Source organism: Felis catus, chromosome F2 (genome assembly GCF_018350175.1).
Source record: "Felis catus isolate Fca126 chromosome F2, F.catus_Fca126_mat1.0, whole genome shotgun sequence".
NCBI lineage: Eukaryota > Metazoa > Chordata > Mammalia > Carnivora > Felidae > Felis > Felis catus.
In genome coordinates this window covers 35,639,176-35,658,279 of record NC_058385.1, presented here as the reverse complement: position 1 = coordinate 35,658,279, position 19,104 = coordinate 35,639,176, and the positions used below count along the sequence as shown (strand labels likewise).

The 19,104-nt window shown below is 37.0% G+C and overlaps 1 protein-coding gene across 3 annotated transcripts in view; it reads left to right on the top strand.

Moving 5' to 3' along the window:
• Positions 1–19,104, top strand: part of MMP16 (matrix metallopeptidase 16) — a 314,166-nt gene that overhangs the window by 195,865 nt on the left and 99,197 nt on the right. For all 3 annotated transcript variants that reach the window (XM_019822867.3, XM_019822866.2, XM_003999956.5), the window contains exons 5-6: positions 16,669–16,830; positions 18,774–18,985. In XM_019822867.3, coding sequence (XP_019678426.1) covers positions 16,669–16,830; positions 18,774–18,985 — 374 coding nt within the window. The remainder of the gene's footprint in view (positions 1–16,668; positions 16,831–18,773; positions 18,986–19,104) is intronic.

The following is a 19,104-nucleotide window of genomic DNA, read 5'->3' as shown; positions in this document are numbered from 1 at the left end:
CAATTAGGGAAAGGCAAGAAAACATCAGGAGTTCTGAGTGAGTCATTAAGTCATTATGACTTCTTTACTGCATTTGTAGTAGTTTGATTTATATATTAATGTTTTATAAAAACACATCTGTTTGTTATCTATTAATACATGTCTATACAAATACTTAAGTTTAGAGGATTGTTTTTATTTATCTTTGTTTTTGCCTTTTTTTTTTTCTGAAACCAGAAAATTATCCATACCTAAATGGATAGGTCTGTAATACCACAAAAATTAATTATCAGGTGGAAATGAACTAGAAAAGGCAAAATTCAAAAAACAACTGAAATTTTATCCTCTCCCCCCCCCACAACTTTTAAATTCTGCAATTCTTTGATCTGCTCCTACCTGTCAGAAAAAGCAAGCAGTTGTACTTGAATTGAGTCAGTTGCTTCTACCCATGTAAACATATCCAGGTGCAAAGAAACATGTTGTATGGGTTTACGATTAGGGCAATACACACTCACCCACCCACAACTTAATCTATTCAAGTCTTTTGGTAACATCCTTTCACTTGTCATCCTGTTAATTCCCTCTTGCTACCTAATTCCCTTTGTACACCCCTTCTGTGAGGAACTGTATTCTAGACCTCAAGAACTGGTAATTTTAACCTGTTGTTTAATTTTTGTTTTCCTTCAGGAAGTGGAAATGAATCAGGTAACTACCTGGTCTGTCCGGGTACCCAGATGTGCCCCCACCCCCGTGCCAACTCCCTTAGGCTTCTTGTCCATTCTAAAATAAGGTCCCCCAACATCTTTCTTGGGATACATACTCATGCATGGCTTACTAAATGTAAGGAGGAAGTTCTCCAAGGTAAAACAAAACAAAAACAAAAACAAAACATAACAAAAAACAAGCTCCTGTTGCCCAAACATTAGGCTGGAAACCAGGAAGGTATTAATTACTTTGCAGATCATTCTTTTCCAATGTAAGGATGTACTGGATTCCAGCCTTATGAAGGTTTTGATAGAAAGGCTGATAGGAAACAGGCATTTCTCACTGCGTGCACATTAAGATTGACCTTGAGCTTGCAGCTGTGTATGCTATTTAGAGGCCATGCCTTTTCCAATTCTGCCTCTTTGCATCAAAGTAAGCCCAAAGCTCTTACTCAAAAAAAGCTAACCTATCTCATCATCGTGAGCCAGCCCTTCTGTATTAGTCGTTCTGTATAGCAGTGGTGTGACAGTAATAAGCTTTTCAAGCACCTCAGTCATAGGATAAACATATGTCAGTTAAGAGTGCTTAAAGCCAAGTACATATAGGAAATATAGTCTAGATATGCTGATACAAGCAAGTGCATGAAACCTTTTACATATTTTTTTTACCATTTCTTGCTAATTATTCTTCATCTGGTTCAAAAATTATAGCAAAAATCCAATTTTAATTGCTACATGAAAATTATATATATGAATATTTATATTTATATAAAAGTCTTATATGGACATTTATATAAATGAAATATTTATATAAAGGTCTTAAGTGGACAGCTTTTAAGATCATAACCATTTAATATACTTCAGAAATTAAAATCAGAATCTAGGTTCAACTTTGCTCTCCTTAACAATAATGATAGTAAAATATGTGACAGTTTTTACATGGATTTTGGTGCTTAAGGGGTTATGATGAATTCTAACGTCATAATGGGAAATAGCATAACTCAAAGAGTTATTTCATTCTGTTACCCAAGTATTTTCCTTTCCTGCTTCAGAGACTCCTACTTTCTATTCCCTTCATCACTGCCTACATTTAGGTTTTCATCACCTAATCTTGCCTATTGAAGGAGTCTTCTACCTACTTTGTTAGCTTTTAGCCACGTCCTCACTCCAATCAGATCTGCAAACTGATGCCAGATGAGCCAAAGCAATATCGTTTTGATATTAGCTTTTCATAGTACTCTATTGTCTCCTTCATAATGATCAAACTCTTAAACCTAGCATTTAAAACTCTCTAAAACTTGATCTTAACATGTTTTCCAACCTTGTCACTCACATACATTTGTGGCAACACCGTGTTTAACCAGTTGGTACACAAGCTTTGGTGAAGTCAGAACTGATATTTTCAAATTCCTATTTTGACACTTAATAGGTTTCTTACTGGATAAGCCAGTGTAAATGATGAATTTAGTATCTAACTCACAAGTCTGTGAAGTCTATTAATTATAGAAATAGGAGTAGTAATAGTAGTATAGTAATACTTCTTTACTGCCACTCTTTAAGCACTAAACTATGTCATAGATACTGTGCAAAATATATTTTATATATGATGGTATTCAACCCATCAACATCCCTATGATTAGGTGATGTTAGACCAATTTTACAAATAAAGAAACCTGATGACAGGGAGGTTAGTAATTTATTAAATTTTACACAGACAGTAGCTGAGTTAGGATTTTCAATCTGGTTTATCTTAAAGGACTTAAGTGGAGTAAAACTAACTTCAAAATCACATACAATACCATGCAAATGCATTCATTTTTCTTGGGAGAATTTGCATACTCAGATTCTCTGAGGAGCTTATGAGCCCAAAAGAACTCAGGATCACTGAACTAAACTCAGTTTCTTAATTAAAAACACAGGATTTGGATAATTTATCTTAGAGACCCTTAGGATGAATTCTTTATCAATAGTTCAGTAATTCTATCAATAGTTCCTTGCACACAGTATAATTAGTAATTTTTTAAAGAATATATGTCACATAGTGGCTGCTGGTCTGGAGACTGTAGCACTTAATACCAGGATTGCATACTTAGAATGATGACTGGGTAAATACTACTTACAGTTTGCATACAGTAAAAGGGGATATAATTCAAATCAGTTGCTGAAAAGTGGCATTGCAACTTATTATATGATTACTTTTGTTTAAACAGTCACTAAAATTGATCTCTTTTGCACTACAGAGAGAGGGACGTAAGCCTCCCGAAACATTCTGACCTTCAAATTGAGCTGCCCAAGGGAAAAGTATAGCACAGATAAGGCACACATAAATAACGTACATGGGACATAACTGAAAATGTTCTTAGACTCCTATCTAGGCTCAACAGGAGATGGGGGGAAAATTCTTGTTAATATCATGGGGCAAATAGCCACATCCAACTTTGATTTTTTGAGCAAGACTTTTCTGAATGTAATAAAGGCATGTCTAATTCATTAAACAGTAGCCTGAAGGAATAGAACATATACTTTCTGAGTAAAACATAGAGATCTGAGTTGTTTTAATTATATCAGTTGATTCTAAAATGCTTATTAAATTGAAAACCGTAAATGTTTGGTAATAGTATATCTTTGAAAATGTCTTCGCTGATTTTTGGAAGACCTACTACATGGCCATTTGTTCTCCTTTTATCTAAGTGCCTGGTGGTTAATTCTGCTTTAGTGGCATATACTAGTGGTGTGCTTGAACTCTAACCACATTCACACAGGCAATCCTATAACATTCCCAGCAAATCCTCTTCAGCTGCTGAAGAAATGTCTTGAAATAAAATTTAAAATTCGAAAGTCCATGTAGCAGTGGTACTGTTTCCTTTTCTTTTAAGAATATTTTCTTTGCTACGAGGCTTTTAGACTTCATTAAAAACTAGAATGAAAATGATTAAAACTTTCTGAGCAGCCGGGGTTGTACTGAGGAAATACATTATTTTATTTTATTTTTAGGAAATACATTTTTAAAAAAATGAGGCTTAGCATGCGTTCAAGGGAGAAAAGATATAGCAACAACTGTTGCATACTCCTGGAAAGAGGTCTCACACAGCGGTTGTCCTTTGATACACAGTCTGAAACCCTGAGAAGATGTGTCGAGCTGAGGAAAAGAGAAATCCCTTCCCTCTGTGCACTCAGTTTGGGGTTGTGAGCCTAGACTGTATGGGGGCTTAACTCCATTCCTGCCACTTACTGAGTAACTGGCCATCACCCAGTCTGTGGAAATCTTCATTTACCGATCTGTAAAATGGCGATAGTAAAAACAGAACTAACATGGTGAGACATAGATAAAGTAATACATGTAAAGTATGTGTGATATTTCTTGCTGTTGCTTTTATAATACTCTATAAAAATGTTTTGTTGCCTTTAGGTCTTTTAGTGTGAGGGCATCGTTAATAGTACTGTGTACAAGAAAACAGTTTAAAGATTTGAGCATATGTGAAAGCAAATTGGATTTGTCATTAAATAAAACTCAATAAAATTGATCTGACACACATATAAGTGCCAGTTGTAACTGTAATTTCGTTGCATTATATTTGCCCGTATATGATAAGCACTAATACATGACTGCAGTAATCAGCTGTCTTCCTAGTCAGACTGTGTCTGACTCGATTGGGAGAAAGCAGTTAGAGCAGGAGTCAGGGGACCATTCTGAAGTTTGAGGCCCTTGGGGAACAGCCAAGTCTGGGTGAAGCGTGGAAGACAGGGACAGCGGTGCGGGGGGAAGACAAGAGCAGGACACCAAGCCTTTGAGGACCTGGAGACTTGAAGGAAGAGTAAAAGTGGCAGAAAAAGATGTGAGAAAATCTGCCCCAAATCAGCCTCTGTCAGCTTCTATCTTTCAGAGCACAGCTGTCTGGAGCTGGGCAGCCAGCATGGAAAATACAGCCCAACTCTCCCCAGTGCGAGCTGCCTGACTGAGCGAGTTGTATTACCTCTGAAAGCATTCTTAGAAAAGGACGGTAAGCAGGTATAGGTCATGAAGTTTCGATGACAAGTTCAGTGACATAGTTCTGGTTCATAATAGATGTTCAATAAATACTCTTTCATTCTCGTTCTTCTTTCACCCCGACGGTTTTCTGGCTGTCTGGCAGGGAGCACGGGTTTTGCCAGCCACCGAGGGAGTGACCCTCTCTTCAGTGATGTGCAAAGAAAGTGGTAATAGACATGCGGCCAAGGGATCAGGGTTTATGCAACTCAAAGAACATACGAGGCAGGGAAGTAGCTGATACTTCCATCTCTGGGAATTTTCAGTTGCAGACTTTGTTTCAGACTTAGTGTTACTGCCAAACCTTTGGTTTTCTGCAGAGATAGTTGGACCAGACAATATGTAACAGCCGTTGTCATCTGAGGATTATTGTCGAAGTACTCGGATGCCTCAGAGTGGCTTCCTTTTCTATTCGGTTCTTCTTCTTCTTCTTCTTCTTCTTCTTCTTCTTCTTCTTCTTCTTCTTCTTCTTCTTCTTCTTCTTCTTCTTCTCCTCCTCCTCCTCCTCCTCCTCCTCCTCCTCCTCCTCCTCCTCCTCTTCCTCCTCCTCCTCCTTCTTCTTCTTTCCAGTGTTTCTTTCCTATCTCCTGATCCTAATCAAATGGAGAAGTGTGCTGAACCATCCTATATTATCTATTATCTATTGCTGCATAAAAAAAATCACCCCAAAACTTAGCAACTTCGAACAACAAACTATTATCTCACACAGTTCTGAGCGTCAGGAATCTAAGAGCAGCTTAGCCGGTGATTTTGGTCCAAGGTATGTCATGAATGTGCAGTGAAATAATTGGGAGGGGCTGCAGCTATCTGACTGGACTGGAGAATCAGCTTTCCAGCTCACTCCCATGGCTGTTAGCAGGAAGCCTCAGCTCTTCTCCATAGGCCTCTCCTCAGCTCTGTTTACACAACATGGCAGCTGGCTTGTCCGTAGTGAGTCATTAGAGAATGAGATAGAGGGAGAGGGAGAGGGAGAGGGCAAGGGAGAGGAGAGAGAGAAAGAGAACACTAAGTGGAAATCATGGTGTATTTTATGACCTACCATTAGAAGTCAAATACCATCACTTCTACCAGTTTCTGCTACAACAAGCTGATACCGAATGGAAGCAAATACCAGGAGGTGGGTCTTATTGGGCCGTTCCTGGAGGCTGACTCCATATCTCCCTCTAGTTTCTCAACTGTCAAAACATGTTCTATGGAAAGTCTGGGAGGACTGAGATTTAAGATGGTCTATCTTACGAGGCACTGGGGAAATTTTTACTAATCAAAGAACTGATTCTAATTTCTGAATATTTTTTCTGCACATGGATTTAAATATTTTAAGTTTAAATGTTTAAATATTTAAAATTACAAATCTGCTTAAATTTGTTCCATCAGTCGTTTAACTTACAAGTAAATATTAGGAGCTTCTGTGCATCAGAAACTGTCAGGACAATTTGGTATGTGTTATGACCCAGTTATGTTTATAAAAGGCCAAGGATACACAAAGACAGAGGAATGAAATTTACCTGGGGAGGTGGAGAAGGCTTCACAAAGGAGGTCATTTTGAGTTCTGTTTTAAAGGATTAGTAAGATTTTGCAAGACTGAATAAGAGATAAGCAAAAAGATAAATAAAATTAAAAAATGCTGTGTTTCAAAGTTTCAGGAGACAACATGCAGAATGATACCATCTTTATGAAGCTATAAGTTATTTAAACATACATATTTGATAAAAACATCAAAATACAAGCAAGGGAATGAGAAATTCAAAATTCACATTAGTGATTACCCTTGGAGGGAGTGGGACAGCGAAAATATGAGAGAAGAGAGAAACCAGAGAGAGATTCAGTGGTGCTGGTGATATTCTAGTGTTTGCTCAGGTTGGTAGGATTATAAATGTTAGAAATATGTATAACAACTTTTTTATATATGAAATATTATATAGTCATTTTTAACATTCATGATATGTTGTCAGCAGAGGGAATAGCATATGAAAATGCATGGAGGGATGAAACAGCTTGGAATAAAATATAAAGACATAATTATGACAAGGAAATTATAAATAATGCATTATCTTTCATAATATACAGTTCAGTGTTCTGAAATTGTATTGGAGTATACAAAGGAAAGGAGATTAGAGATACAATTGAAAGCAACAAACTCAAAACTCAAAATCTTTACAAAAGGAGCAAGTCCTATTTCTGTATCAAGAATCAGGAGGCTGATTTATCCTTTGTTGCCTGCCTGGTGATAAGATCAAGGCATATTACAATTAGGAATCTCAAATAATGTGAATTAATGATAAGTTACAGAAGCAGTTATTATTTTCATCATTAGGAAAGAGGTCTGGTGCATTTTAATTGTCTAAACCTCATCATATGCCAATAACTTTTGTTCCTAGTGGAATTCAAATCACAGGGTGGTACTTTATTTAACAACTTACCCTTTTAAACTATTGTGAAGCTGCAAGTAAGATTTAATTATATTATTGCCAATCATCTGAAGAATGGCAATTACTTGGAACTCTTGGCCAGTATTTCTGATTAAAAGTGCTATGGTGTACTGAACAGGTCATAAGTTCACATCCTGATCCTATTAATTCTCTTCTTATTCCTTAGACAAGGAATGACTCCGCCCTTGGCCTTGGAAATGGTGCTTAGGAAAAATTTGATTGATCTGAAAAGAACAGATACATGAAATGAAATGACTTTTGCTCCTTTGTTTTCCTTCATGGTATACTGTGTTTCTTTCATTAAGAGAAGAAAAAAGAAAGAAATTGTGACTAAAAGAGTATCTTCCTGGGAGAAATTTGAAGTGCTTTTAATAATTCAACAAAGTTAGAGAAGCTGATGCATGACTTAAAGCAATACTTATCTGCCAGAAAAGAGAGGATAGGTTCCTACATATTTGTTCAGGAATAAGGTTTGGTCGGGGCATTTTTTTCTGGGGAGGGGGATGTGATACTGAAGGAGGAATGTTGTAAGGTTGGGTTTTGTTGTTGTTGTTGTTGTTGTTGTTGTTGAAAAATAGAAACAAAACATAATCCCTGTAAGGCTACATTGGAACTTTCTGGCCCAGAAATTATATCTGTTTTGCCACAAAAAGGCCAAGGGTGTCTGAAGGTATTTTCTGAACCAGCGCTACCTTGCTGAGCTGGGTTGTCACTGTGCTATTATTCCAGATAAATTTGAGTGCCACCTCCTTCTGCTCTTGGTTCAACTGCCTTGGTTCTTCTAGGTCCTCTGGCTCCTTGCTAGATTTTTTTTTTTTTTTTGTCATTAGGTCTGCTCTTGTTGAGATAACTCTTTCACTTTTTGCCCACTGATAATACATTCCAGCCAAATTGTACCCATATTTTCTGGGTGTGGGCATGGCCAGAAGTAAACATACACCTGTTCTTCTGTCCCTTTACATGTTATTTGCTGTTGAGACGTCTCCTCAAGATCAGGTTTATATCTAAACAAAGGTGACTCTGACTTGGACTCACAAAGGAATTCATTGAGAGTTGGTGTTAGGTGTTTGGTATCTAAAAATGCCTGCAGCTCCTTTTCTTTTCTTTTTTTTTTTTTTTTTTAATTTTTTTTTCAACATTTATTTATTTTTTGGGGACAGAGAGAGACAGAGCATGAACGGGAGAGGGGCAGAGAGAGAGGGAGACACAGAATCGGAAACAGGCTCCAGGCTCTGAGCCATCAGCCCAGAGCCCGACGCGGGGCTCGAACTCACGGACCGCGAGATCGTGACCTGGCTGAAGTCGGACGCTTAACCGACTGCGCCACCCAGGCGCCCCTGCAGCTCCTTGTCTTTCCCATTCTTATCTCACCTGAGATTACCCTCTGACACATCATCCTCGGAATATTCTCCTTGTTTTACATACTTGTAAACACTCTCATAATTCCTGCATCTCTTCATAAATGTCTCCTTCCTTCCTTTTGTTTTTTTTTTTTTTTTAGCTCTGCCTGTGACTAGAACATGCGCTAAATGGTCCCCAATAGACATGTTTCCTTAGTTTTTGCTCCAAGCGGCATCTTTGGAAAACATTTTCCTGTTTTCCAGTAACACTGAACTTCTGTGCCTTTTGATTTTCCACTGTCTGACCTTTTTACCTTCTCCTCTCACTCCTTACTCCCTCCAATCATTTTAATTCCTCCTCCATAAAAGTTAATAAAATCAAGCTTGTTCTGCATTCCCTAGCAATTTCCTCTAGATCATGTCCTCTTTTCATTAGCTGTGAGCACATGTAGTTGCTGACCTTTCAGCAATGAGTGGCTTGACAGTGTTGGGTACTTTAGTTCCATTGTCTGAAAGATGTAAGAATAGTGGCCTCCTCAGTCATATCTGATCTCATTCTCTTTCCATTCTAATTCTTGGCATGATAGTTAGAAAACAAACTTTGGGGGTAGGGGGAATAGGGAGAGGTGGGTCAAAGGGTATAGAAACTTTCAGTTATAAGATGAATAAGGCTGAGCTCCTAATGTAGAACATGGCGACTATAGTTGATAATGTTCTTGTATAATTGAAGTTTGATAAGAGAGGAGAAATTAAATGTTCCCACCTAAAAGGAAAAAAGAAAGTTAAATATGTTAGGTGATGGATATGTTAATTAACTCAGTGGGGAGGAATCCTTACAAAATGTATAGCTATATCAAATCACCATGATGTATATTTTAAGTATCTTACAATTTTATTTTTTAGTTATACCTCAATAAAGCTAGGGAAAATAAAAAAGTTTTGAGCCACATTTAGGCTGAAATAGTATTATATTCTTTACTACCCAAATTCATATTAGTCCTCCAGTTCTTAGAAACTAGTCCATTCATCCAACTGATTTAAAGATTAGTCATCTACTATGTGCCAGGCAATGTCTTTGAACTAGAGACACAAGATAAATGATGCACAATTTTGGTCTTTAAAGAATACAAAAGAGGGGTGCCTGGGTGGCTCAGTTGGTTCAGCATCCGACTTCAGCTCATGTCATGATCTCATGGTGCGGGGGTTCGAAACCCGCATCGGTCTCTGTGCTGACAGCTTGGAGCCTGGAGCCTGCTTCGGATTCTGTGTCTCCCTCTCTCTCTGCCCCTCCCCTGCTCATGCTCTGTCTCTCTCAGTCTCTCAAAATAAATAAATGCAAAAAAAAAATTTTTAAAGAATACAAAAGATATTGGGAAGATTTACCAAAAGATGATGACAATACAGTGCAATTGCTACGATAGGGACTGCACAAGGGTCTGTGGGAACCTCAAGAAGAGAGCATGTAGCAACAGCACTCCTTGGGGAAAAGACTTCCTAGAGAAGGTAACATTTGGGCAGTCACATCAAGTCTGCCTCATGTAGATCTAGCATGGGGGTGAGGGTGGACACGAGGGATTCTGGAAACAAGACAGCTAACGCAGAGACCTTACGGATGGAACAAGCACATTTTTCTAAGACTAGAAAGAAGGTTATGCCAGGAAAATAAATGCAGGGAAATAATGTTGGAAAGGAAAGGCAAGGACTTCTATATGAAGGGTCTTGATTATCTTGATGAGGAATGTGAAAATCTGTTGTAGGCAGTGGGAAAAAACAACAAAAATTTAAGAAAAGACAATTATGGGAAATTGTCCTTTCAACCACTGTACATTTTTTCCCTTGCATCCCCTCTAATTTCACTCCCTGTCTACTCTTAAGTCATGTTCTTAAATTCCTTTAAACATTCTCAAGTGGTAATAATCTCTTATACTTGATATGTTGGAATCTGAGGTCTAATTTGATTAGGACCCTTACCTCCACTCATATTTATCACCATAGGAAGCACAGAAGACATGCCTCAACCCTGGGACTCTAATTCCCATGACTTCTACATTGCTGTCTCTACCTCCATCTCCTTCCCTTCTCTATCTTCTGTATCTGTTTACTTTAGAGAAGTTTTAGGTCAATCATTAGCTAAATTCCATTAATAATTAACTTATTTTGAAAATATTCCTTTAGGGGCACCTGGGTATCTCAGTTCGTTCGGCATCCGACTCTTGATTTCATGTCAGGATCTCATAATTGTGAGGTCAAGCTCCGCATCAGGCTCCGCGATGGGCATGGCGTCTGCTTAAGATTAAAGTCTCTCTCCCTTTCCCTCTCCCCCCACACTCTCTCAATAAACAAACAAATGAATAAACATGTAAAAAAGAAAACCAAACCTGGAGGCATCACAATTCCCAATTTCAAGATGTATTACAAAGCTGTAATCATCAAGACAGTATGGTACTGACAATAAAACAAACATATAGGTCAATGGATCAGAATGGAGAACCCAGAAATGGACCTACAAGTATATGGCCAACTAATCTTTGATAAAGCAGGAAAGAATATCCAGTGGGAAAAAGGCAGTGTCTTCAGCAAGTGGTGTTGGGAAAACTGGACAGCAACATGCAGAAGAATGAACCTGGACCACTTTCTTACACCATACACAAACATAAACTCAAAATGGATGAAAGACCTAAATGTAAGACAGGAAACCATCAAAATCCTAGAGGAGAAAACAGGCAACAACCACCTCTTTGACCTCAGCCGTAGCAACTTCTTACTAGACATGTCTCTGGAGGCAAAGAAAACAAAAGCAAAAATGAACTATTGAGAACTTACCAAGATAAAAAACTACACAGCATATGAAAACATCAAGGAGACTAAAAGGCAACCAATGGAATGGGAGAAGACTTTTGCAAATGACATACCTGATAAAGAGTTAGTATCCAAAATCTATAAATAACTTATGAAACTCAACACCCAAAAAACAAATAATCTAGTGAAGAAATGGACAAAAGACATGAACAGACACTTCTTGAAAGAAGGCATCCTGATGGATAACAGACACATGAAAAGATGCCCAACATTACTCATCATCAGGGAAATACAAATCAAAATCACAATGAGGTAACACTTCACACCTTCAGAATGGCTAAAATTAACTACTCAGGCAGCAACAGATGTTGGCAAGGATGCAGAGAAAGGGGAACCTTTTTGCACTGCTGGTGGGAATGCAAACTGGTGCAGCCACTCTGGAAAACAGTATGGAGGTTCTTCAAAAAATTAAAAATAGAACTACCCTACAACCCAGCAATTACACTACTAGGTATTTACCCAAAGGATACAGGAATATTTATTCAAAGGGGCACATGCACCCCAATGTTTATGGCAACACTATTGACAATAGCTAAATTATGGAAAGAGCCCAAATGTCCATCAACTAATGAATGGATAAAAAAGAAGTGGTATATATATATACAATGGCATATTACTTGGCAATCAAAAAGAATGAAATCTTGCCATTTGCAACAGCGTGGATGGAGTTAGAGTGAATTATGCTAAGGGAAATAAGTCAGTCAGAGAAACATAAATATCATATGATTTCACTAATGTGGAATTTAAGAAACAAAGATAAACATAGGGGAAGGGAAGGAAAAACAGAGAGGGAGGCAAACCTTAAGAAACTCTTAAATTCAGAGAACAAACTGAGGGTTGTGGAGGGGTGTTGGGTGGGTTCATGGCTAAGTGGGTGATGGGTATTAAGGAAGGCACTTGTTGAGATGAGCACTGGGTGTTATATGTAAGTGATGAATCACTAAATTCTACCTCTGATACCATTATTACACTATATGTTAACTAACTTGGATTTAAATAAAATTTTTAAGAAAGGTGATGTAACAGGTGAACATGGGGGAAAAAAGAGAGAGAGGCAAACCATAAAATAGACTCTTACCTATAGTGCGCAAACTGAGGGTTCCTAGAGGGGAAGTGGGGGGAGATGGGTACTAAGGAGGGCACTTGTTATGATCAGCACTGGGTGATGTATGTAAGTCATGAATCACTAAATTCTATATCTGAAACTATTATTACATTGTATGTTAACTAACTGGAATTTAAACAAAATCATGAAACTAAAATAAAGAAAAAAAAGAAAATATTCCCTTTACATTTCTTTACGTAACTAACACTGGTCTCTCTATTGATTATACTCTTTCCCTTACATTCCTTCTGATTTCTCCTTCATATTCCTTCTGTAAAGGCTGGGGTCATGGTATATGCCCTGCCTTTTTTCTTTTTAATGCTACTTCAGATTATTCTCCTATCCAACTCCATAAAAACTTCAAGTTTTGACTGCGATTTTATCAAACTGTTCCATCCACTATCTTTCCTTGCAATAATCATCTACTAAGTCTCAAGTCATTGTCCCTTTTCTCTAATGATTTTATCTCCTGGTTCAGTCCTATTCCCTTCAACACCACCTTTGTTTTAATTCTTGGTAATCTCAACAGTCACATAGACAATTTTTCCATTTTTCTGGGCTCTTAGTTATTGAATCTCCTCTCCAATTTCATATTCCATCCTAATTCCGAGACTCACTTCCATGGATATACACTGACATTGCTCTTATAAATCCAATTTCAAATCTCTACTGTGATGATCATGGAGTATTTTCCTAGCTTACTGCTTATACTATCATGACTGAAAAAAAAAAAAGACCACAAAACCCTTTGACCACTATAGAATTTAATAGTTGATCTTCAATTGATCTTATCACCTTATCTTGTCACAGCCCTTCCTCATCCCATAATGTTATTCCTTCATTCTTTCCATGACATAAATACCATGGCAAAGTTAAAAATCACTCTCTTACATATATTCACAGTTCCTTTGCCTTTCTGCTTTTCATATCTACCTAGAGATACCAAAATTCTGGTGGAATCAATACTGGTACTTTGCTACCTGCATACACACAGCCAAATAATCCTGAAGAAGGAAGACCTACCACAAATTAAACCAATCCCATTTTAAATTCATAGTCATGAATACTGCCTGACAATTATTCTATACTTCCCTACTCCACCCTTTACAACTGACCTATTCAAATGTTTCCTACATTCTTGTCTCTTGTTCCTTTCTGTTATTCTCTCAGTTGATGAATCTTCTTGTTTCACTAAGCAAATTAAAGCATTCAGAAGAAAGCTGTCTTAATCTTCCATCACCATTTCTACCCATTTACCAGAATCTGTGCTATTGTATTCTATCCTCATTTCTGTTATTGCAGTTGAACTACCCATGCTTCTAACTGGGGCCAACTTTATCCTAGCCCAAATATATACTACTAGCCCACAACGACCTACGAAATCCATATGCATATGACCAACTGGATTTGAATATCCAATTGAATATTTAAAAGGCATCTCTAACTTCACACTCAAAAAAAAGAAACTCCTGGTAATGCTACCCACCTCTCAGCCTCACCAACAGATAACACCAAGAACTAGTTCCTCCTGTGGTTTTCTCCATCTCCGTGAATGTCAATGTAAGTTCTTCTAGGTGCAGGGCCAGAAAATGTGTTTCTTTGCTCACACCTTGCATCTTGGGTTTTTTTTTTTTGGTTTTTTTTATTTTAATGTTTAATTTGAGAAAGAGACAGAGTATGAGCAGGGAGGAAGTAAACAGAGAGAGGGAGACACAGAATCTGAAGCAGGCTCCAGGCTCTGAGCTGTCAGCACAGATCCTGACGCGGGGCTCGAACTCATGAACCCAAGATCATTACCTGAGCCGAAGTGGGACACTTAACTGACTGAGCCACCCAGGCGCCCCGCATCTTGTTCTTTAAGAAACCCTGTGATTCTCCTTTTAAAATATGTCAAGAATTTTACTCCTTCTCTCTACCTCCATTACTTCCACTTTGGTCCAGGTCACCAGCCTCTTTGCCTGGGTTATTGTACTACAGAGACTGAGTCATGCTCCTTCCCTTATCCACTGTACCTGATTCTCAAGAGCAGTCACCAGAGTGATCCTGTAATTCAGATTATGTCCCTTCTTTACTCAAAAACTCACAACTATCCCCACCACAGTCAGAGTAAAGCCCAAACCATTACGATTATTTCAAATCCATACATGTTTTAGGTTCCATTTCATGTCTGACCTCATCTTTTCTCTGCCTTACTATTTCTCTTTATCATTTATCACTACGTAACATTCTGTACATTTTACTTTTCTATCTTGTTTCTTTTCAGTGCCCATTTAAATGTAAATGGTATTAGGGTGGGGATTTTTTTTTTTGTATATTTTGTTCTCTACTGTATTACCAGAGCCTACATTAGTGCCTAACTCATAGAAGGCATACAGTAAAAGGTATTGGAATGAATGGATGGTTTAATGAATGAAATTGTTTTCGCATGACTACATTATCTAATTTGTTGTGCATGCTAATACTTTTTTATAGCTGTGTGATTTACTGTAGTAATTCAAAGGATGACCTCTAATCAGACTGAGAGAAATTTGAATTTCATCTGCACCTTGCCATGTGGATTTGCAAATTGTATTCAGTGTCTCCAAGTCTTGTTTTCACATTTTAAAAATGGACATAATAATAGTGACTGACTCAAAGGATAATTGTGAGAATTAAATGAAAAACTGCAGGTAAAATGATCAGAATGCAAAGTGGGTAAAGTCCAGAGCAAAGTTAGTAAACTTTTAATCTAGTTAATATTTTTTAGTTAAATCTAATACATATTATTTTTCTTTTTGTGTCTTGATTTGTACATTTAAGTAATTTTGTAAGAGGAGAAGATAAACTCTTTGAGGTTGGAAATGTGAACTTCTATCTCATTTAAACCCTTCTGACTTGTTTCATACCAGTATTTAATCAGTTATTCTTTGAGAGTCAGGTAGATTCCTGAAGTGTTTCAAATGGCTCATTTTCAGTATGGTAATGTCATATGATAAATCAGCCCCATAGTTTCATCCATTTTTCTATGACAGACTACTCCAGAGTAGAAAAAAAAAATATTTGTTATGTACTTGACTTTTGTGTAAAGGAAAGAAAAACAAAAACAAAAACCTCTCTGAAGGGAATTATCACAGTGCATTATAAAAAATGCTTAGAGGAGAGTTTTCCTAAAACTGACACTTAGGAAGTTCATTGAAATCATTTGGAAGTGATCTATGCAAACTTTACATTTTATGTTCGATCATCTTTTTCACTTAGGAGCATAACCTTTAGAAGTATAATAGTCCCAACTGCTTGATGCTCACATAGTTAACTAAATTTTTAGAATTAACAAATATGCATGTAGGACTGGCTCTTTTGCTCATGAGTTTAATTATGATGATCCAGGAGGGGGTAACATGTCGGAGTCATCAGCAGGGGGTTGATTGCACAAGGTTTCTCTGAGAGTCTGCACTAAATAGACATCACTGTACAAGTTTACCACAGGTGGGAGAGATGTTTGTTTTTATTATTATTATTATTATTATTATTTTCTGTGAGAAACGGGCACTCTAAATAAATATATTTTGTTCAGATTGCCTGAACAATCTCCAGAGTTGATTAGAATTTGTATTCATAGAGCTAGGTCTAGAATCCTAGTTGTTATAACTGCTAGCCTATGACTTTTACTTTACACTTCTGTATTCTTATATTCTAGACTGGTAAAAAAGAAAAGCCTTCATCTAGGAGTTAAAATAATTTTCAGTTCTAATCACAGGTCTGTAAATGCAAAGATTTGCTGTTCTTGACAAGACTTGTCACCTCTATGCCTTAATTTACCCACCTGCGTAAAAGTAGGGATTGTATCTGCCCTATGTTTTTTTACCGACTTATTGTTAACATTATGTTCAATGTGAAGATTATAAAAGTGAGATGTTGTATATTACATGGTTTCTAATTGGGAGGATATTTCAACAGCAGTTGTAACAATCTCTGATGTTGTTGCTCTTCAACTTCTGTTATTTTTCTTTCCATTCAGTTTCTAAATTTCTGTAACTATATGATGATCACCTCCTACCCCCCACCTTTTTAAAAATAGCATATCGGATTTTGCCAGTAGAAATCCAATGGTAAAATCATACTGATAGTTGAAATGAAGGGTTCCTCCTATTTTTCTTGGGTAAAATTTTGATAACACCAAATTGTGCTTTTCAGTTCTGTACTTGGATATTAGTTGCAATAGCATATTTTCTTCTCCTTTTCACAGGAAATGACTTATTTCTTGTAGCAGTTCATGAACTGGGACATGCTCTGGGATTAGAGCATTCCAATGACCCCACTGCCATCATGGCCCCATTTTACCAGTACATGGAAACTGACAACTTCAAACTACCTAATGATGATTTGCAAGGCATCCAGAAGATTTATGGTAGGTTACCACTGTTTCTGTTTGGTTAACCCGACAGTGAAGTCCAGAGTTCCTGCTGTTTCCTTCTTTGAGATAGATGCTCTAAGTATTGAGAAAAATAAATACGGAAAAAAGAAAACAAAAAATTCTAGCCTATGGGCAGAAGTCTTCTATCAATTAAGTCTGACAGTCCCAGATATCTCAGTATACAGATTATGGTAAAATCTATACACTGATAAAATTTTCTTATTGAGTTTAATTGAAACCTGCAGTTACAGCAAAGAACTTATAACTTTAGTATTTAATATTCAGATAAAAATGTAATAAATGAATATAACCAATAAAAGCAGTGAGAAATATAAAGACTCTCTTGTAAGGTAGTGAGATTTTGGTAAAAACTGACAGATTGACCCTCAGTTTATATTTGATGTTAGATAGTACCTAGATAAATCACTTGTGAGGTTACAGAATATACTTGTGTGATGGATACAATAAAATGACCCCAAAAGCGTGTGATTACTAAGAATGAAAGCTAACAAACATGGGAGTGAAAGTTAATGAGTGGCAAAATTTACTTACACATAATTCAAAATAAATTTCTAATATGCTAGTATTATTTTTATTTATGGGGTTCAGTCAGTGAGTGCAAATTAAGACCAAAGGGAGAAAGACTGTTATACATATTTACTATAATCCTAACTCCCTCAACAGAACCATTGACCTTTATAAAGACATTTATTTCACACATAATTAAGAACTTGACATTTATAATTTACATATAGAGAATATGCTTTCCTAAATTAGTGAAGTGTAGCTTTCATTTTACAACACAAAGGCAAATGCATGTTATCTGTATGTTAATATCCAGTATTCAGAAGATGTCATTTGCATTTTTAAATAGCATAGTTTAAGTTCACTAATTTGTTTTGCATTCATTAGTTTTTCAATTTTGGTATCTCAGTGGTAACCATTCTCTCAGGGTTAAAATAAGATTTGAAAAAAAATAGTCAACTTTTGTGCTACTCTTTATTAGGGGGATACTGAGAAAAGGGAAATGTCTCACTCAAAACTAAATAGCACATATATTGAATGTGCTATCTATACCTAGTTTGTGCCATCAGAAATTCCTCCTAAGTGGTTAGCTGAAAGAAGGCTCTTTCTCATGACCTCATGAATTAGTAGTCTAGACTGAAGGTCTGCAAAGAATATTCTTTCCATATCTAAATATTAAGTGTGAACAGCTCTGTATTTCTTTTAAAAAAATAAATCTCTGGAGGAATGATGCTTTACATCTGCAACAAATTATATGTGTAAACTTTGGCTTAATTTAGAAACCTCTTTTTAGAAATACTTCTTCACATTAATATTTTACTAGTGGTGTTTTAATCAATAGGTGTTTTAGATGCAGTATTCAAATGAAACACTCATCTAGCAATTTGTCAAAACGTCATTAGAAGAAAATAATCAAAGTCAAGAAATGGTGATAAATACAGCTGGAGACATAGAGTAGAATAAACCTCGGTTCGTTAATGTTTATCTTTTAGAAATATTTGCATTGAATCATTGTCTATCAAAATCTAGGATTAACTTTGGTGGAGCTTCCATGCATGGCTCCAGTATTCATTTTCATTTATTTATTATTTATACACCACCTACTTCCAAAAAAGATTTGAAAGCAGCTTTTCCAATAAGGACTGTGGTGAGGCTATAAAAAATGTCATTAAAAATTAACAAAGAAAGTTTAGTTACTTGGATTCAGGATTTAGCATGATAAGGACTTTCTGATAGACTTGGCAATGGTTTGTTGGGTAAGACGGTTTGTTTTTTCAGAAAACATGCAGTCTTAAAGACGTCTTAGCTCACTTAGTCCGTGCCCTCCCATCCTGAGTGATTGTACCCTGTGCATATCATCCAGCACTATTCCAGTTTTAAGTGAACCAAGCGCTTTCCTCATATTTTCAAAGGTCCGCCTGACAAGATTCCTCCACCGACAAGACCTCTACCGACAGTGCCCCCACACCGGTCCATTCCTCCGGCTGACCCCAGGAAGAATGACAGGCCCAAACCTCCCAGGCCTCCCACTGGCAGACCTTCCTATCCCGGAGCCAAACCCAACATCTGCGATGGGAACTTTAACACTCTAGCTATTCTTCGCCGTGAGATGTTTGTTTTCAAGGTAGGAGGCTGTGATTTTTTTTTTTTTTTTAACGGTGGATCAAGTGTCTACGGTGTCGCTTTAGAAAACAAGTTCTCATTCATTCTAACACTACCTTCCCAGACCTCTCACAGTTAGAA